The sequence below is a fragment of the Pan paniscus genome, chromosome 2 (assembly GCF_029289425.2).
Source record: "Pan paniscus chromosome 2, NHGRI_mPanPan1-v2.0_pri, whole genome shotgun sequence".
Classification (NCBI taxonomy): Eukaryota; Metazoa; Chordata; class Mammalia; order Primates; family Hominidae; genus Pan; species Pan paniscus.
Genome location: NC_085926.1, coordinates 62,698,146 through 62,720,140, shown reverse-complemented (window position 1 = coordinate 62,720,140; position 21,995 = coordinate 62,698,146). Strand labels below are relative to the sequence as shown.

Below are 21,995 nucleotides of genomic sequence, written 5' to 3'. Positions count from 1 at the left end.
GTAGTAATTAACTTATATTCAGTTGCTACCCTACATTTTTTTAAAATGAGCAAGAATTGTTATATATAGCAGAATTTTACATTTTTTCTAAAGAAACACTTTGTAAAATGTGGTAGAGGTAGGCAAGAGGATAGAACATATCTAATTTAACAATAGCTACTACATAAAACTACATAAAGCTTATGGTTTTGGATATTATTGCTTAGAAGAAAGTGATTTGATGTATGTTTAATGCAAAAACAAAAAGTGAATAGTACAGTTAGTACATGGGGAGGACATACTCATGGGAGCATTACTTCAATAATTGAATTATTATTTGAGTAGTTGGATTTTGGGAAACCATGTTCCCAAGGGAAGTCTAGGATAACAGCCTCATCGTAATTCTCCCCACCTTCAATATGTTTTTCCCCCTTCAACTTGCATTTCAGAATTACTCATTTATATTTTGCCGTGATAAAGTCTGTCAGATTTTTTTCTTCAAGCTAAATAAAAGTCACTTAAAATGCCTTTTTCAGAGTATGTTACGTAAATATACATATATAATATAAAAGGTGAGAAGAACTTTATGTAAATAAGTAAATATTTGGTTAAGATGATGCGATTTCTAAATTTTCTAAAAGCAGGGCTTCCTTTAGAGTAGAAAATATTTAGTCTGATTGTAGAAAGGGCATATTTTATTTGTTAATAAAATTCATGGCCCAATATAAATTTTTGAAGTCTTCAAGAAAAAGAAATTAAATAAACATTGCCCTAATCTCTCTAGATTAGCTGATGATTTTTATACACTTGTGGAGTTGACATTTTTTCCAGTTATCTATAATAAAGAAAAGCTTTAAAAACCTGTCTCTTTTTTCCCAGACGATTTCTTTTTTAAAAAGAAAAAGCATGGCTTATATTAAAAATTGCAATATACAATGCTGACATTATACTTTAAGTAGAAAAGGACCTAATTTATGCGTATAACTGGAACATCTCCATACACCCAAAGATATTTTTCTACTCATTGCTGCCTATGCTTAGAATGCTGCTATTTGAGGTTCCTTCTTTTACAGTAAGCATTGCTTCTCCCTTCTTTCTGATACAGTTGCTGTTGCAATAGGAGATGTATTAACCAATAAGCATCTTAGTAAGTATGCATTCTTCCATGACTATTGTAAGCCAAGTGTATCCATTAGGAATGCATCTGGCTGCCAGTAAGAGAAAACATACAGTGACTTGAACAAATAGAAATATATTTATTTTTTCTCACATAATGAGAAAACCAGAGATGGGTGTTTACAAACATTTGTTCAGCCACCCAGAAATGTAAGGACCACATTTCTGCGATGCTCTTAGCCTTTCCTGGATGGTCATGAGATAGATACCATGGCTATAGACAATCGATTTGTATTCTCAGCAGAAGAAGGGGCAGCAGGAAAGAAAAGGATTATACCACCAAGTATGTTCATTTTCATGAGGATTTCAAATATTTCTCCAGAAGATGCCCCCAGTAGTTTTCTGCATCTGTTACATGGCCACCCATAATAGCAAGCGATACTGGGAGGGGAGTAATTGACTTTCCAGCCTCTAAACTAGAAGGGCCAAGAAAGAATGAGGTAAGGAATACCACATCAGTGATACCTTCAAAAGGCTGAGTAAATAAAAAAAGCATTGAAAGAAGACAGAAGATAAATGATAGGGAAAAAATTATACTTCCTGTATTGTTTTTATTATTGAGTCCTTACTCTGTGCCGGATACTATGCTATATATTATTACATGTATTATACATATATATATTATACGTATATTATCCCACCTAGTTTTCACAAAGACTCTGTAAAGTAGATATTGCTTTCCCCTATTTACAGAGGAAAAACCCAAACCAATTACTTGACCAAGGTCTCATAGCAAAGCTAGCATGTGACCTGAGCTTGCTCTGACTTCAACATTGCCTCTCCTGAGACCGACACTTAGAACATGCCGTTTTCTCCTCACTGCAGATCACATTTCATGCTTCTCCAGAATGCTTCAGTAAATTACAAACTGTCTGAAATGTAGTGGGAATTTTCAGGCCTTGGTTAATGAGGTAGATGGAACCAAGAATGCTTGAATAGTTCTAGCAAACGCTGCTGCAGCACTTTCTTCTACAATAATCACCTTCCATCTTTTCAGGTTTTCTGCTTGGAATTCATTACTGCAATTCTGAATTCTGACCTTGATGTACAAGTGGTTTCTATACATATTCAATGCTTTTAGATGGACTTCTATTTTAGGAGGATTCTCTCTCTAAGTGGCTCATCGAAGCCCATTTGTTTATTTAGAGTTGTACTGTCAGCTACTCTGGGCCAATTATTTCAGTTTATTCGTGCAAGGTCACCTTTTGGGTTCAATCCTATCTAAGTCAGTTAACTTTGAACCAGAGACAAACTCTGTCCCACAGTTGATTCTTAGACTGGCTTTTGCAAGCTTCTAAGTAAGATTTTCATTCACTCATGCAATTGGCAAAGGGTGTTAAGAAGTCAAAGCTGAGTATGCGATTTCTGACTCAATTGTGAGAAATTCGAGAGCTAAGATTGTGCCTTGATACTGTTATATGGCCAGAGCCTAACACTGTGCCTGGTATACATTAAGTCCTTAATAGGCTCATGTATTCACTCAGCAAACATTCGCTGAGAGCTCACTGTGTGCACAGCAGCAAATGAGACGTATGTGTACAGCTATAAACAAGAAGTACAACAGTGAACAAGACAGATATGGTCCTTGTACTTGTGAAACATATATTCTTGTGGAGAGATAGATAATGAAAAGTAGTTATAATTTTAAAATAAAGAAGGCCCTAATATGCATCATAGGAAAATGGATAAATTGTGGTATACCTGTAAAATGGGATACTACCCAGCAGTGAGAAGGGACCAGCTATTGCTACTTCTAACCACAGAGATGAATCTCATCATGTATGATCGTATTGACACCAAGTTCAAAAACAGGCAACACTCATCTGTGATAATAGAAGTCAGGCTAGTGGTCACTTTTGGAGGGAGCAATGACTTTGGGAATATCCAGGAGCTTCTGGGGTCTGGGTAACGTTGTTTATCTTGATATGAAAGTTTGTTATCTGGAAAAGTTTACTTTGTGAGAATCTCTTATACCGATTGGGCATGACGGCTCACGCTTATAATCCCAGCACTTTGGGAGGTCAAGGCAGGTGGATCACTTGAGGCCAGGAGTTCAAGACCAGCCTGATCAACATGGCAAAACCCCATCTTTACTAAAAATACAAAAATTAGCTGGGCGTGGTGGTGCTTGCCTGTAATTCCAGCTACTCAGGAGGCTGAGACAGGAGAATCACTTGAACCTAGGAGGCGGAGTTTGCAGTGGGCTGACATGGCACCACTGCACTCCAGCCTGGGCAACAGAGCAAGACTCTGTCTCAAAAAACAAACAAACAAACAAAAAAGGAATTCCTCATATTCTGTGCTGATAAAGTATATTTTTCTATGTACCTGTTATAATTAAATAATTTTAACTTAGAGAAGATAAGTGCTAACTGTGATAATGACTGTGCAGGAAATGCTCAGGTTGCAGGGCACTGTGACAGAGATTATCTGGGAGAACATTACTGTAGATGGAATGGTCAGGGAAGAGCTTCCCAGGAGATGCTGGCTTGGCTGAATCCTAAGGGGCCAACCATGGGGAAAACCAGAAGAGCATCCCTAGTAAAGGGAACAGCAAGAGCAAAGGCTCTCAGGCAAGAAAAGTCGGGGCACAGTTGAGAAGTAAAAAAGACACCAGTGTGCTGGAGACCAGAGTAAGTAAAGAGCAAAGTGGAGCAAGTCAAAGTCAGAGTATGTCATGCAGGGCCTTGGAGCCCATTGAGTTTATCATTTGGCTCTTCTTTTATGCCAGGCCATGTGCTAAGATCTTGAAGTATATTACCCCATTTCCTTTTCATCTTTTTAGCAACTTTGCGAGGTCAGTTTTATCATCCAAATTTTTTAATGAGGAACCAAGGCTTAGGGAAAGTAGCTTGCCTAAGGTCATGCAGCCTGGAAGTGAGTGGTATCACCAGGACTTGAACCTGTGTCTCTTGGACCCCAAGCCTGTGCGCTCAACTCCTGACTCATGATTCTGCCTCTGAGCACTTGAGTTTAAATAAATAACTACTTCGCCACATAAAACATGCACCCATAGGACTGTGAACAAAATGCTGAGAAAATAGCGACCTCCACCTGGGGAGTCTGGAAGGGAGCACATGCACTAAATTTAAAGATGTGTACATGTGAAATGTCCCCAGAGGCAGGCATTTTCAAGGGAACAGTATGTGCAAACACTCAAAGATGAGAATTAGGGTGGCCACAGTGGTTCACTCCTATAATTCCAGCACTTTGGGAGGCCGAGGCAGGTGGATCACCTGAAGTCAGGAGTTCGAGACCAGCCTGGCCAACATGGTGAAACCTCATCTCTACTAAAAATACAAAAATTAGCCAGGTGTAGAGGCACACACCCATAGTCCCAGCTACTTGGGAGGCTGAGGCACGAGAATCACTTGAACCCAGGAGGTGGAGGTTGCAGTGAGCCTTGATCACACCACTGCACTCCAGCATGGGCAACAGTGAGACTCTGTTTTTTTGTTTGTTTGTTTAAAAAAAAAAGATGAGAATTAATCATCACAGTAGCTAAGATGTATTGAGCATTCATCCTGTGCTAAGTTCTGCAGTGAGTATTTTGCTTATCTTAATCCTCACAACAACCCTATGAGGTCAGTATTGGCCCCATTTTACAAATGAGAAAACTGAGCTTTAGAGAGGTTAGTCATTTGCCCAGGGAGACATGGCTAGTGAGTTGAGTAAATAAACACTAGGCTTGTTGAATTAGCGGTGAGAAAAGTAGTGAATTGTAAACCAGTAGGGGGCAAAACCCAGACATAAACAAAGTTCTGCCGCTGAAGTCCATGCCCCCAACTCTCCTGCTGAGAGCTTAATGCGACTAGGAAAGCAAGGGATGCTTTGTGTGGCTTTGCGATGTGTGTTCTCTGAACTTGATTAAAATTAATGTTCCTGAAGTTCCTTAGCTCCCTTCTCCTTTGAGAGTTTTATATTCTGTATTTTCTCTTCTCTGAAATCCTGAATCATAATTTTATGTGCTTTTTTGTTTGCCTTTTCCTCTCCACCTAGACTATAAGATCCCTGAAGAAAAGCCCTTATTTCTTTTGATTCCTTAGTGCCCAGCCCTAAGAAGTAACAGGTGAGATCAGGGGTTGAGTGTGTTGACCACTGAACCCTTAGTGTCTGGTGCAGGGCTGGGCAGAGGGTGGGTGCTCTATAAATATTTCTTAACTAAATGAGCACCATGCTTATTTAAGGAAAGGTTAGACAGATAATAGATTTGGCCTGGGTCAACAATCAATCTTGATCATTCATATGGTATGTGCATAATTTTATTTCAATTACTTATATCATTTAAGACAAAAGCGAGGTCTATAGGCCTCCATTCCTCTCCTGCCCCATCATCCCACCCCACTCCCAAAATCACGCAAAGCTGGTATTCACACTGTTTTAGAAGGAATTCTGAGCAAGAAATCCTGTGAGATGCCTTGGTTGGTCCTATACTGTTAGGATTTGTGAACTAGATGAAAGCTGGCCTGCTTAAAATAAATGTATGTTATGGGTATCATTTTTATGAGCAAATCAACTGCTACCTAATATTTCAGTTCAAATGGTTTCAAGCACATAAAAAATAACTGTGATTTTCTCTTCAGTTTCACATATCAATATGTGCTCTGCTCCATGGGTCAGAGCAGGAAAGCTTAAGCAACTTAGAAGTGAGTTTATGCCATGCTTTAGGTCTGAACTGGTCCAGTGCAATAGCCACTAGCCACATGTGGCTGTTGAACACCTGCAGTTTGGTTACTCTGAATTGAGATATGTTGTAAGAGTAAACTACACCAGATTCCAAAGGCATAGCATTTTTAAAACGTAAACTGTCTCATTAATAATTTAAATACTGATTACATGTTGAAAGGTTATTTTGGCTATATTGGGTTAAGTAAAGTGTATCAAAATTCATTTCACTTGTTTCTATTTTTTTAATGTGGCTACTATAAAACTTAAAATTATACATGTGGCTAACATTGAATAGTGGTGCCCTAGAATGTAACAAATATGAGTCTGATAAATTTCTAACCCCTTTTAATCTACCCTTGACTTCACTATTCCCCAACTTCTTCCAAAGGTACAAAAATTAATGAAAGCACCCAGCTTCCATCTGTGTCACAAACAAAATTCTGTTTTGTTTTTGTTTCTTGACTGAGTCAAAACTCATGCTGGCTTTGTGTCTCCTAAAGCTTTAAACTTTATTTGCTAATTATATTGACTCTAACGGTAAAATCACTTGGATTTATATAAAAACTTTAAAATTTTTAAAAGAACTCGTTATGTTATTGAATAACTATAACTATCCCAGGACAATGGGTAATTAGAATTACCATCATTTTCCAAGTGAGAAAACTAAGGACGAGATAAAATTTATTTAAACCCAGCCCTGATCCGAAAGGCTGGCTCTTCACTCTCAGGTCAATGCAGAATATAAGTCGCTTTTTCCAGATGACACAGTGGCCGACAGAACTGCTACTCGACTGATCTTACTTTTTCCACTAGAACAGTGGTTCACAGAGGTAGTTTCTCATGATCAATTATAAAGCATAACTTTTTACAAAAAGTTTAACTTTTTACAAAAAGTTTAACTTTTTACAAAAAGTTTAACTTTTTACAAAAAGTTTAACTTTTTACAAAAAGTTTAACTTTTTACAAAAAGTTTAACTTTTTACAAAAAGTTTAACTTTTTACAAAAAGTTTAACTTTTTACAAAAAGTTTAACTTTTTACAAAAAGTTTAACTTTTTACAAAAAGTTTAACTTTTTACAAAAAGTTTAACTTTTTACAAAAAGTTTAACTTTTTACAAAAAGTTTAACTTTTTACAAAAAGTTTAACTTTTTACAAAAAGTTTAACTTTTTCAAGTTAAAAGTTTTTAACTTTTAAAACAGCAAAGTTTTGGCTGACTTGTTAATATACATATTTTATATAAATTAGAACCAATGAAAAGATACCTGAAAATAACATGTCTTGCATACACTCCATTCATTCATTCATGTAATCAGCCCTGAGTGTCTGGCACATATAAGGCAGTTAGCTATGCCCTGGGAAAACTTCGATGAATAAGATAGCAAGAAAAGACACCTCATGTAACAAATTTAATCATCATCAAGCAGTTAAATAAACACTGTGCTGTGGAATCACATAGCAGGAAGACCTGCCCCTAGCCTAGGGGCTGGGAAGGGCTTCATAAATTAGTGCTGCCTGCATTGATACCTGATGGATGGTAGGATAGAGCCAGATAAGGGGTGAGGAGGAGGAATGAGTATGAATCTTTTAGGAATGTTTTCCTAAGAAAGAAAGGTGGGATTGATAGGCAAGGAATTGTACATAACCTAGTACCCAAATTCTCTATGCCACATCCCGGAAGTATATCCTGTACCCAAACATCATCTGTCATGTGATCATGGATGTACCAACAACAATAAAGTTTGAAAACCTCTGCATATGGTCATACTGCATTCATCAAGGTATTTCAGACCACCAGAGGGGCATGTGCAGTGCTGTGTTTGCTGTTACATGTTTAACAACCATCTCTCAGGAGGGGAAAAAAAAAAACTGTTTTGTAGCATTTGCCAATTTCCATGGTATAAATATTCCCACCTTGGCTGACATGAAGCTGCCAATGAGACAACACTGAATGTGGAGCTGGGAAGAGATGGGTGGTAGCACTCCTTTATATAGAATTTCCCTCATGCAAATACCATAGGTGTAAGTAACCTCAAAAGCACTGATAAAAGTGAAATGTGGTAAAATAACTAGGAGGCAATGAATTTTAAGTATTAAAAGTGTATTAACTTTGTTTTTAATATAATTTATTTATATATTATTTTAAAATAACGGCTGTGTTTAACACTGGCTCACAGAAGTTTCCACAGATTCACTAATCAGCTGTCACACACCTGTACAAGCCAGCTCCAATACACCAATGGGTCTGGCATCTTCAGCATAAAGTATCCATGATCCTTGTCTAGAACAAGTTCTCACATTTCCCTCTTTTTCTGTTTCTTACAGATCAGCAAACAGCAGCTGCAGACAGTCAAGGACCGGTTTCAGGCTTTCCTCAATGGGGAAACCCAGATCATGGCTGACGAAGCCTTCATGAACGCTGTGCAGAGTTACTATGAGGTGAGAATCACTGTTCAGAAGAATGCCAAGACCACTCAAGCCCTAGGCCTGGGGAGTCTGAGCTGCAGGGCAATGGGGACAATCGTTTTGGTTTACTACAGGATCATCCTTCCTAAGGCAAATGGGTTGGTGATTTGTTACAGTGTTAAGAAATAACAGTATTTTGTTTAGGGGAAAACTAAATGTAAGCTACTATTTAACAACGGAATTTTATACCAGGCAATATACTGAGTGTTTTTCATACAAGATATAACAGTCTTATGAATTAGGTCTGATTGTATTTCCATTTTACTGATGAAGAGGCTGAGGCTCAGAGAGGTTAAATTAATTACTCAAGGTCACACAGCTATGAAAAATCACAACCTGTGACTTTGAGTCAGGAACATTTTTCTCACCACTTACACCATTTTTAAAGGATGTTAGCACCTCCCAAGGATGGTGGCTTCATGAACTTCCTTATTCTTTTTTTTAAAATGCTGCTTTCTTTTCTGGAGCTGGAACCACTGTCCAAAATGCAGTGCTGTTCTCTAGAGAAAATCTACAAAAGAGAGAATATGTTCTGAGTATGTATTACAGGTAAATTTTCACCACCAGACCTCAGAAGCTTATCAGTAAAGTGGATTTGTATTTCTGCAAATATTTTTAAATTTTGTTAAGTGCTCTATCTCAGTGTGCATATTGGCTATTATTTCTACACCATTATGAAGTGGACATGCCACACCTTCCTATTGGCAATGCTTTCCTCATATGCATATTTTCAAATATGATTATTTGGTCACTGAGTGACATTTTACTTTATATTAACCTATTTTAATGTGAACCAGGTAAATACTCTCTGTGTTTGGAATCCTATGCCCCAAATGTCTTATACATTGTCAAGGTTAGATGACAACCATTAGAGACCAGCTCCTAGGCACTGAAAGCTTATGATATGCTGCTATATACAATTCACAGTAATAATGGTAAACTTGAAGATAGGTATAAGAAAAATGTAACAAAATCTGATTTTCCCCCGGGATTGTTTCATTGATTTCCTTCCTTCCTTGTTTCCTTTATTTATTAGATAGAAAATTATTTCAAAACAAAAATGTTGGTGTGCCTGCTTTGCTGGTGCTCTAAGCACGTACTTAGTCTGCCCATCTGATTCAGCCCACAACAGATGCTTTCAATATGTTAATTGATTGAAGCCTCAGTAGAGGCAAAATCCTGATTTGGCAAAACTCTTCTTCCCACTTGCTAAAGCACTTGACTCCTTCCTTCATGGAGAGAGTAAGACTGCAATTAGATCTTGTGAAAATATTATTGATTGGTTTGCTAATTAGCATTTAATAGTAAACAATCTTTGTGACGTTCGCTGGGACCAATCACAGACTCCTTTTACACCATTTTCTTCATGAAATTTTTATTTGGATCTATTTTAGAAGTCAAATTTGTTTTTATAGTTGTCCAAATTTAAATCTTTTAAAATTTTACAAGTATCATTCATTATCGCCAATGAGTGTCAAACTTGCTGCTTTATCTGATGTGGTACAGTTTTTTGGCTGAATTTCATGGGGACTAGAAATGAGATTTGGAATCACAGTGATATATGATAGTGAATAACTTGAATATATTTAACAAAGGTTTTGTTTAGAAACTGCCTGGGAATGAAATTAATTTTCCCTCTTTGTTCAAGTTCTGGAAGCCAATGGGAGAGTAATGGCAGAACCCTTGTCAGGTCAAGCAGACCCCTATCCATAGTTCTCCATATTTAGAGTCATTCACCAGAGTTTATAAATTTATACGTTGCAAATCTTAATTAGAAAGCTCATTTGACTAATGGCATAAATTAAAAGAAAGTGTCATTTCTATCTATTAATTAAATGTGAAAATTAATAGTCATCAAGGTGCTAATGAGTCTCTGGAAATTACCATTACATCTACAGTGATCCCAATGTTTTCCTCTATAGTGGCTAGTTTATTGGAAACAGTTTCTTTTTTTGTCTGGTAAGAATACAGGCATTGAGAAATTACTGAATATTTAATGTTAGCATTTGAGTAACATAAGAAAGGATGTGGGGTATTAATGATCTAACTGCTGTCTTCATTAGTAAATACTTTGGAGAGTCTTAGATTCACTTTTCCAGGGAAGTCTAATCCTCTAAAGTGAAGTTTCTCTATCAGGAGATCAGGGTTAACACTTTACTTGGGAGCTCTCCAAGTTGATTACATCTTCCTTTCTCCTTTCCCCTTCATCCTTGGGCTATGGAGAAGCTGATGTCTCTTCCTCTACCCAGCTCTGGGTTCCAATTGCTTCTCTGTTGGCCCCTGTCTTAGTCAGGACTCTATGGATTATAAGTGACTGATACCTAGGTCATACTGGATAACCCTAAAAAGAGATTTATTTCCTCAATTAACTTAAAAGTCCACGAGTAGGCCTGGCTTCAGCCATGGCTGGATCCAGAGGCTCCAAAGTTACCAGCGGGATGGGTATCTTCCCCCCACCTCTCCACTGTACTCATCCCTGTGTTGACTTCCTTCTTGGTCAGCTTCTCTCCATGTGGAAGACCTTGGCAGCCCCAGGCACATCCTACCAGTTTAGCACCTCCAGGAGCAAACAGAACACCCCTGCTGAGCTCCCTAGCAAAGACATGGGGTGACTTTGTTGGACTGACATGGATCATATGTCCCTTCTTGAGTCAGTCACAGTGGATGGGGGTGAAATAGACTGGGGGGATAAGGCTTACGACAGCCACCATCTCTGGCACCTGAGTAAGGGCTCAGCTGCACTGGAACCATTTTCAGGAAGAATGTAATGGTTTCTTAATAAACCGTTAGGCTGCTTTTTACTAAAACGGGGAATATATGCTCAGCAGACAAAACCAACAGATATCCTCCTTCCAAATTCTCTCTCTTTCACATACACACACACTCCACCCTACCATGCCACAACTTCACACTCCAGTTTACCAACAGCAATAACGTTAAAAAGTAGCGTAACAGCAATAATCTCAAAATGTTCTGGGATTTCTGTACTTTAAAAAGTCAGTTTTAGATATTGGTCTTGTTTTGCTAATGCATATATTCATTACTCAGTATCCACAGAGCATTAGTTCCAGGGCTTCCTCAAATACAAAATCCTCAGACGCTCAAGTCCCTGATATAAAATAGCATAGTGTTTGCATATAACCTATGCACATCCTCCCATATACCTTTTTTTTTTTTTTTTTTTTTTTTTTGAGTCAGGGTTTCCTTTCTGTTACCCAGGCTGGAGTGCAGTCATATAATCACAGCTCACTGCAGCCTCAACCTCCCTGGCTAAACTGATCCTCCCTCCTCAGCCTCCCATATAGTGGACTACAGGTGCATGCCACCATGCCAGACTAATTTTTGTACTTTTTGTAGAGAGAAGGTTTTGCTATGTTGCCCAGGCTGCTCTCGAACTCTTGGGCTCAAGTGATCCACCCGCATTGGCCCCCCAAATTGCTGGGATTACCAGCATGAGCCACCACACCTGGCCTTCTCCCATATACATTAAATCATCTCTAGATTACTCATAAAACCTAATACAATGTAAATGCTATGTAAATTGTTGTCATACTATATTGGTTTTATTTATATTACTTTTTATTGTTATTTCTTATTTTTTATATTTTGTATCTGTAGTTGGCTGAATGCATGAATGTGGAACCTGTGGATACAGAGGGCCAATTGCTGTAATGATCTCTCAGCATGCTAGAGTAGTAAAGATCATCTTTTAATAAATGAAAGGAGAGAGGAAGTGCTATTCCTTTTCCATCTGTGCCCATCCAGCCCAGTCTGAACCAAGCTAGTCACCATTAACAACAAGTTGGCGAGGCCTGGGCCATGAGTGGGGATGGGAGAAAGGAGACCAAGGTCCCCATGGTTCTCAAGAGCACACAGGTTTATTTTTGTCCTTTCCTGATGGCCCTGATTGTCAGAGCGGATCAAGCAGGGCAACAGATTAATCCATTAATCTCTTCAATTCTGGCTTTCAGGGCCAAGGGCTGGGGGCTGGGATGGGTGCTCTGAGATCTGGCCCAGCAATTCTGTCTGGTTCTCACACCCCTGGTCCTGAGATATGGTATCAGAGAGCCATTTCTCTGTGTTCCTCACGCCTTTTCTAACTATTTTTAAGAAAAATGTCCAAAATATAAGCCCTCCCTTGCTCTCTCCCTCCCTCCTCACACTCACCTTCTCATGCTCACCTCCTCACCTCCCTGCTTGATTTTAGTTTCTTCACATGCTGGTCCTGGCATCAGAGAAAATAGGTGGATAAAAAAGTTTTACAAAACTCAAATTCTTCCTGGAAGTGAACATGGGGGTATTTGCAAGAAAATGGGAGTGTCATATGTGGCAGAAGACATAAAAATTCATTTCAGAACACTGCATCTGATGTCTGAACTTCAGCCAGTGAAGCTGCTATGATTGAGCTTTGTTTGGGGTGTGCGAGTGTTTTTTGTTGTTGTTGTTGTTATTTTTTTGTTTGTTTGTATTGTTTTGGTTTTGTTTTTTAATAAATGCCTAGTTCATTTTTGTCAAACTAGCTTTGAATGTTGCAACAGACAGACTTCTTTAGTTGCTAGCAACAGAAACCGACTGTGGTTAAATTAAGCCCTAATCATCATCATTATCATAACAACAGCAGAAGCAACAACAACAACAATAGTTTGCTGTTGTTGCCAGTATTGTTGTTGTTATCAGAAGAAACAGCTAAGCTTCAGAAAAGAAGGAAACCAGACCAGTTTAACTTCAGGAAGCCAGATAGTAAGATATAACAGACACTTAATAATTGGGATAAACCTACTCTAGCCCAGTCCATTCTCATGCCAACCCACTCGGAATGTGAACTCAAGAAGTGGCAGTCTTACTGACCAAGCTCAGATCCCAACCCACCACTTGGCTAAAGAAGGACAAAGTCCTACAATTGACAATCCCACTGCAACTATGTAATGAGAAAGGGGTTCTTGGAAGAAAGACTGAGGTACTATTATCAGAAGAGGAAGAACAGTTGGCAGGCTAAAACTGCAGGTTTCATCTATGCAAGAAGACGTTTAGTTATTATGGTTGAACTTTTTTTATTTAAGAGGAGTATAAGTCAGGTCACACTGGCTATTTTTCTAAAACGAAGCAATATATTTTCTAATAAGTAGAATGGCTACAACTATTCCATGGTACCTGAGATACCATGATAAACAGGTACATCCATAGGGGAAGAGTAACTACCCACTCTAAAGCATTGATTCTTGCAGGGAAAGCCCAGCAAGGAGGAGGCAGGAGGCGGCAGGCAGAGTGATTAAGAGGATGAGTTTAGTGTCCAAGGCCAGGTGCAGTTCACATCTGTAATCCCAGTACTTTATGAGGCTAAGGTTCCTCAGCCTCTTGGGGCCAGAGGTTCAAGGCTGCAGTGAGCTGCACCACTGCACTCCAGCCTGGGTGACAGAATGAGACCCTGTCTCTAAATAAATTAAAAATAAAAATTGTGTCCGACAGAGGTGGGTTGAGTTCTAGTCCTGTTACACACTGACTCTGGGACCTCAGCTAAGTCTGAGCCTTAGTTGCTTCATCTTTAATAGGACCTTCCTTGCCTAATTGCTCTCAAGACTAAATGAGAATATATACACCTGGACAGTTCCATTATTAATATATTAAGGTTAGAATATATTAATATATTAAGGTTAGAAATGAGCATGGTGGTATGGTGTCCATATGCTGCATAGAAATAGAAGAAGAGAGTTGAAAGTTGATAGAATCAATTCACTCCCTGGGCATGGAGGAAGGGAGGTGCAAGATGGAGCAGGGGAAAAGGGCGTAGAAAAGAAAAGGGAAAGTACTTTTGCTCCTAATCTAGCACCACCTACCACAAGGTCATGGCCCAAGATCTGCTTCTGAAACTTTGCCCAGAATCCTTCACTTTTTGGTGAAGAAGATTTTTAAGATTTGAAAATACATTTTATTTTAGAAATGAAAATGCACCTTGCCTCAAAGAAGGTAAAATTTGTATTTTTCCAGGTAGAAAAGATGTGTTTCAAATGACCGTGAAAGTAAAACATGCCCACTATAAAAATAAAACAGACAATGTAGAAAAATCTCTGCATTTACATGGTTAAAAAATACTTGCAATCCCATCATCCTAGATAACCAAAATTAAACTTTGGTTTCTATCTTTCCAGGTACTTTTAATGTATCTATGCATGTCAAGATAACTATTTGTCTTGCATATTAAGGTGGGAAATTACCACAAACTATTAAGGACCCACTTCTTTTATTTAACACAGTTGTTTTCAGTCTCCTTCCTACCTTTCCAAAGGTCACACAAATGACATACTCTCATCAGTAAACTGTCTTATTTCCTATGGTATTCTAAATCCAGAGCCATGTTCCTATCCTCCAATCCCACCTCACCCCTGCCATTGGAAGGCTCTGGTCCATTATAACCATATATCATGGACATCTTTGGATGCTAATGAAAAAATATATATCTTTTTTCATGGCTGCATGATATTCTATTTAAAAATAACAGCTAACTTGTATTACATTCTTAGCCGAATAGTAGGCAACAGGCTAACCAACTTGCAGGCATAATATCACTGAATCAGGATTCAGGGATCACCAAAATCCTACAAAGGAAGGTTGTTATAACTCCCATCTTAAAGGTGAGGAAATTAAAGCCCAGGAAGATTAAGTAACTTGCTCAGGTGGCAAAGCTAGCAAGCAACAGAGCCAGGATTTGAACCCAGGTGTTCTAATACCAGGGCCCATCCTCCTAACCATGATGTCTACCCTTTCACTATTTATGTGCCTATTTATTAATAGCAACGAGGTTTGTGTTTCTTGCAAACCTTACTTACTCCAACATCTAGATGTTTTTCTTATTTATATTGAAAGGATATGCTTTTTCAGAACAGGAATGAATCTGCTGTGCCTTCTCAGCTTATCAGCTAGCAAATGGGAGCTAGGCCAACCTCATCTGTAATGTGAACAGTCACTAAGTACTGATGTGTTTGTATGTTTCTGAAACGACCTTGAGGTTGCTTGGCTCTGGTGATGGAGGGAAGGACTGATGGATGAGGTCGAGTTGCTGAATTGACTGTCCTTCACAATTCCATATTTATTTGTTTATCTTCCATCTCTCATTATGACCTGTCTGGAAGTTGGCAGAAAAGCAGGGAGGATTTATGGATGTGCCCAAATAGAACTGGGCTTGGGGTTAAAGTCTCTTGTGGCAGCCACTAAAAAGCAAAAACAGAAACAAACACGGATACAAAATACAGACAGAGCTCCCAGCACAATTGAGTTTGAATAGCTGTTTTAGAGACACACAGGCACATCAGTACTTAGTGTTTGTATTCATTATAGGGTGAGGCTGGCCCAGGCCCCACTTCCTCTTTGACAGACTGAGAAGCCAAGACAGATGATGTGCCTGTAGAAATAGTTTCCTGCTGCCACCTTCTCTCCTCATGGCTGTCTTGTCTCCATTGGGCAATTCATCTTTACTGTCTCCCCAGTCTTTGGCCTCTTTCCTCCATGTTCTTATCATTCCACTCATCTCTCCTCTTTCTGGGATCTGGCAGTTGTATCTTAACACAGGACAGATAGATCCCTCCACTTTTCAAAGTCTTCTCAGTTTGATCCTCAGCAAAGAAGAAAGGCTGGATTCCTTCATTGTTTACCATGAAGGAGAGTGAGATTGATGGAGGTTAGGTGACTTGTCTTCCACTGGTAATTCAGAAGTATTTATTGAGTAGCTACTATGTACAAAGGAAGGGGCTAGTGAAGCAGATGCTATGCCCAGGATTCAGGGTTCACCTGATATGGTTTGGCTTTGTCCCCACTCAAATCTCATCTTGAATTGTAGCTCCCATAATTCCCCCGTGTCATGGGGGTACCCAGTGAGAGGTAATTGAATCATGGGAGCAGGTCTTTCCCATGCTGTTCTCTTGATAGTGAATAAGTCTCAAGATATCTGATGGTTTTATAAAGGCGAGTTCCCATGCACATGCTCTCTTGCCTGCTGCCATGCCACGTAAGACGTGCCTTTGCTCCTCCCTTGACTTCCACCATGATTGTGAGGCCTCCCCAGCCATGTGGAACTGTGAATCCATTAAATCTCTTTCCTTCACAAATTACCCAGTCTTGGGTATGTCTTTATTAGCTGCGTGAGAACAGACTAATACATCACTCAACCAGTTACACCAGCTGGGACCCAAGTGCCAACATCTTTATTTCTTACCCCTTGTTATCAGGCCCCATGGAAAATCTAGCCTAAGTCTCTTGTTTTAAGAGACCAATATACCGTGTGCTGGTTTCCCCTTGACCTTCTCGCCCCAATCCAGACATAGTCTCGCTCCATATTTTTCCTGCTAGAGGAGTCTGCTTTGCTCTTATAGTTCATTCACTCATTCCACAAATATTTACTGAGCACCAGCTACATGCCAGGCACTGTCTCAGGCACTAAGAAGCAGTAATAGAAACAAACAATGACAACTCTGCCTCCCTGGAACTTATAGTCTAGCTGGAGATCAGATATTTACCAGTCACAAAAACAGTGGCAGATGGCGGCTGTGGAAGGGCTTTACGAAAAAAGAATCTGGGGCTGAGAGCTTATAACTGAGGCCCATTTCGGGTTTGTGGGATACTAATGTGCATAGATGTCGAGGAGCGTATAGCTTCATTGTTGATTGAATGTTTTCAAGTCACCCCTTATGTTTATTAGCACTGACAACAAAGGCTTAACCCCTTAGTGTCCCCACTGCCATCACACTCACCCGGTCTCGTACAAGCACCTCTCAACTGGCCTCCCTGCCTATTTTCTTGGCTCCCTTCATCAGTCTCTTTTCCACATTAAAGCCAAAGAATGTGAACTGGTTTGTGCCGTGTCCCAGCTTAAAACTTTCAATGGCTTTCCAATGCCCTTAAAATGAAGACCAACGACCCTAATCCCCTCCTCCTCCTGAATACCTCCTCCTTCTCAATGCCTCCCTGGGCTCTCTGGCCCCTCCCTGCCCATCTCACATCTGTCACCCCCAGCCCTCATTGCCACAGCCACACTGACTCCTCCTTATTTCTTCAGGCACTTGGGGTCTTCACACGTATTGTTCCTTCTCTCTAAAATAACTTACAGCTCTCCATTCACCTATCCATCTTTCATGCATCATCTCAAAGGTGTTTTCTTTCAGGAAGGCTTTCTTGACCACATATTAGAATAGATTCCTAGCTATAGGTTCTTGTGGACCCTTGTCTTGATAGCACTTGTTCCAGATCGTAATCATATGTGCATGGCATTATTAGGATTATGTCAGTTGGACTCCATGAGAGCTAAATCTGTGTCTTCCTCACCGTTGTATTCCTGACACCTGGTACAGTGTCTTCCACCTAGAGAGTAACCAAAGAAAGGATGAATGGGTTCATGGAAAAGTTTATAATCATTACAGTTAAAAGGATAGCCCCAAACCTTATTGTTCAATTCCTTTGGTGTATGGATAAGAAATTGGAGAATCAGGCCAGGCATGGTGGCTCACGCCTGTAATCCCAACTCTTTGGGAAGCCCAGGCGGGTGTATCACTTGAGGTCAGGAATTGGAGACCAGCCTGGCCTACATGGAGAAACCCCGTCACTACTACTAAAAACATAATAATGATACAAAAATTAGCTGGGGATGGTGGCAGATGCCTGTAATCCCATCTACTTGGGAGTCTGAGGCAGGAGAATCGCTTGAACCCAGGAGGCAGAGGTTGAGTGAGCCAAGATCACACCACTGTACTTCAGCCTGGGCAACAAAGTGAGACTCTGTCTCAAAAAAAAAAAAAAAAAGAGAGAGAGAAATTAGAGAATCAGAGAGGGGAGATGATTTGCTCAAGGTCACACAGCAAGTTAGAGGCAGAGCTGGCCTGAGATCATGAGTTACAGCTCCTGCCACAATGCTCCATTGCCTTTCCAGAGACTTCCTCCACTAGCCTCAAAACACTGGTGGTTGAGATCTATAATGTGTTGTTTAGATGGAGAAACCATCCCCATTAAGTGTTACAGGTTTGCAGATGAATTATTTAGCTCATTAAGGCTCATAAGGCCTGAGGATTCATTTGAAACTATTTTGTCTATAATTAATTTTCAAATTAACTCTAAGGTCTCATCTGAGTACCAGTTCCCACTCATAAGGAAGCAGGCCATGGCCTCTACCCTGTGAGGCAAACCCTCAGCCCTCCTTTCTAAATTAGTTCATTAAAGTCAACAATAAACCAGAGCCTTTAAAAAAAAAAAAAAACTCTCTCCACCCCAGAAACGCTTTGTGATGAAGCATGAGGCAATGAGATGCCCCCAGGCAGTGCTGTCTCATGGCCAACAAGTGCATTTCCTGAAATCTGACAGGGGAATGAACGTTTGCTCTGCCTCTTGAAGGATATTTATGCACCTTCTGAAGTGTGACCAGGACGCAGCTCAAACGTATCAGATGCTTCCTCTCTGTAAATATGAAGCGGCGGCTTCACTGCCTTGTATTACACCCCAGAACCATGTAGCTCGTGTAAGCTTCCGAATGGTGGGCAGTGGAGCGAAAATAAGACTTTCTTAATAGAAGAAGGCTTGGTCCCAGGACTCAACCAGGTACCACCAGCAGACCAACCAGGGATTTTCCACCAGGCGGGAGAGGTTTTCATCAAGCAGGAGAACCCTGCAGGGAAGGAAGGAACCAGGGTGAAGTAAAAAGACTACCCATTGGTGGTCAGACAATTTGAGCTACCAAAAGGAAGTCCCTTCCCCTCTCTGAAGTCTCGGTTTTTCATCTACAAAATAAACTTAACCTAACACCTATATTCATTGTTAATTCACTTTTAAAGTGTCAGGTGCTGAAGACATTCTAGGACCTGAAGACATTGTGAGGAACAAGAAGGACACGTTCCTTGTCCAAGTAGAGTTTACATTTCAGGAAGGAAGAGAGAAAATTAAATATATGTTTACCTGATACTTGTATACTTTCAATTAAAAGTATCATTGAAGGGATAAAAGGAGATACAAATAGTGGTTAATGTTTAATGCTATGTGCCTGATATCATGCCAGGCACTTTACATATAATAATAATAACAGCAACAAGTGTAACATGGGCCAGGCACTATTTTATGTGTGTTTTACACATTAACACATTTAATCCTCATTTCAAAATACATACTGGCCTGGGCAACACAGCAAGACCCTGTCTCTACAAAAAGTTTTAAAAATTATCGAGGCATATTGGCACACACCTATAGTCCCAGTTACTTGAGGGGCTGAGGCAGGAGGATGGCTTGAGTCCAGGAGTTTGAGGCTGCAGTGCATCGTGATCACCACTGAAGTCTGGCTTACATAACAGAGCAAAGCCCTGCCTCTATTTAAAATAAAAAATTAAATTCTGGGTGCATTGACTCATGCCTGTAATCCCAGCACTTTTGGAGGCCGAGGTGGATGGGTTGCTTGAGCCCAGGAGTTTGAGACCAGCCTGGGCAACATGGTGAAACCCTGTCTGTACCAAAAATACAAAATAAATAAATAAATAGCCAGGTGTGGTGGCATGCAGTTAGTCCCAGCTACTCAGGAGGCTGAAGCTGGAGGTCGCTTGAGCCTGGGAGGCGGAGGTTACAGTGAGCTGTGATTGTCACTATAGTCCAGCCTAGGTGACAGAGCAAGACTATCTCAAAAAGAAATTAAACATTAAATAAATACTATTATCCCCATTTTATAAATGGGAACACTGAGGTACAAAGAGGTTAACTTGCCCAAAGTCCCACAGCCACTAAGGGGCAGAGAACCTTTGCAGCCCGGGCACAGGTCTGTATACCATGTGCTGCCTCTCATGATAGTATCATCTCATTTAATCCTTGCACCAACCTGGTAAGTACAATTGTTATTCTCATCTTACAGATGTGGACACAGAAGCAGAATGTGTAAGTGACTACTCTGAGTTTGCACGGCCAGGAGGTGGTGGGGCAGGATGAGACCCACAGTGGTTCCTCCTGGGATGCACGTGAGGTGGGCTGGCCCAGTGTCCAGCCCCAGGGAACTGGTACCTACTGTCTTTCCTGGCCTTGTTCTTGCTCAGGTGTTCCTGAAGAGCGACCGTGTGGCCCGCATGGTTCAGAGTGGAGGCTGTTCCGCCAACGACTCCCGGGAGGTCTTCAAGAAGCACATTGAGAAGAGAGTGCGCAGCCTGCCTGAGATTGACGGCCTCAGCAAGGAGACTGTGCTGAGCTCCTGGATGGCCAAATTTGATGCCATCTACCGTGGAGAAGAGGACCCACGGAAGCAGCAGGCCCGGATGACAGCCAGCGCAGCCTCCGAGCTGATTCTGAGCAAGGAGCAACTCTATGAGATGTTCCAGAACATTCTTGGGATCAAGAAGTTCGAACATCAGCTCCTGTACAATGCCTGCCAGGTAAGGTGTTTCTCGCCTGGGCCCAGAGCTGTGGGTAAGCAGAGCTGCATTCCAACTTCTATGAGATACTTTTTGATTTTTTTAAAAAAAGGATTAAAACTTATATTTTATTACTGTACTGGTAAAAAGTTGAATACAGTTTAGGCTAGAGTATATTCATGCTTTTCTTCTGATTTAAAAAATAAATAAATAAAACATTTTTGTGAGCCCTTAAAAGTCTCAGGGGCCCTAGGCACTGAGCTCATTGTGTCTAATGGGTAAGTTGGCCCTATGAGTAAGGCCTGTTTTCCACATGTCAAAAGTGCTAAAAATCAATTTTTTAAAAAATATTAAAGGTTCTGCCTTTGGTGTTCGCCAGTTGAAGGGCTTGTGCTTCCTCAGCTGGGAAGACTACTGAACTTAGCACCTGCCTGTCAAGAATAATTTTTTAAAATGGAAAGCTTGCAAAAGGCCCGATACCTGTACATTAGTCACATCACGAATTTCTGCGTGGTTCTGATGGCGAGAGCTGAGGCTCTGCTTGGGTCCACCCCAAAATGGGCCTGTATTTCCTATAGATGGGGAATTAGGGAAGCAAGGTATCTCATATCTTGATACCTGCCTAAGCTTAGCATTATATTCGTTTATTCAACAAATATTTATTATGTGCCTATTTTGCAGTCTGAAACTCTTACTGGATGTCTCTTAGGAGCAGTTTAAAAATGCACATTCCCAGCTGCTAGCCCTAGAGATTCTCATTCTGCAGCCTCAGAGCATGGCCCAGGAATCTGCATTTTAAACAAGGACCTTCCTTCCTGGTAATTATGTTGCCCTTCACCTTCAAAGAACTATCAGAGAGATTCATCTTTGCCTTGTTTGCTAATATTCCCAGTATATAAAATCTTGGCACAGGGTGAATGCTCAGTAAATGTTTATCGAATTAATAAATGGATAATGGAAAATTATTTTAACTAGTAGGTAGGGTCTTATCAACTATGATATATCACCTTGAATTTTCTGGATGTTTTAGTAAAAGTCTGTTTAGCATTTCATAATACAACACATGCATCACATTCAAAGATATTGCTGGTATCTACTTTCATCTCATCCAACTCTAATTGAAAACATTGATTACAAATCTGGAGATGAAAAGTGTTTTGTGATGGGTCAAAAAGTATTTAGAGATTTCACATATCAATATAAAATTAAATTTAATCATTATTTTATTTAAAATATGACTACATCCCAACATGTAGCAGTTTCAGAATGGGATAAGCAGGTGGCGTTAGCCTCCACCACCACTATCACCTCCACCAGCATGTCCACCACAAGAAGGTGTCATAGCTTCAAT

At 40.1% G+C, this 21,995-nt stretch overlaps 1 protein-coding gene across 14 annotated transcripts in view; it reads left to right on the top strand.

The window, feature by feature from the left end:
* Positions 1 to 21,995, top strand: part of CADPS (calcium dependent secretion activator) — a 475,048-nt gene that overhangs the window by 97,006 nt on the left and 356,047 nt on the right. For all 14 annotated transcript variants that reach the window (XM_034956809.3, XM_034956818.3, XM_055110096.2 and 11 more), the window contains exons 2-3: positions 8,148 to 8,261; positions 20,333 to 20,665. In XM_034956809.3, the coding sequence (XP_034812700.1) occupies positions 8,148 to 8,261; positions 20,333 to 20,665 (447 nt within the window). The remainder of the gene's footprint in view (positions 1 to 8,147; positions 8,262 to 20,332; positions 20,666 to 21,995) is intronic.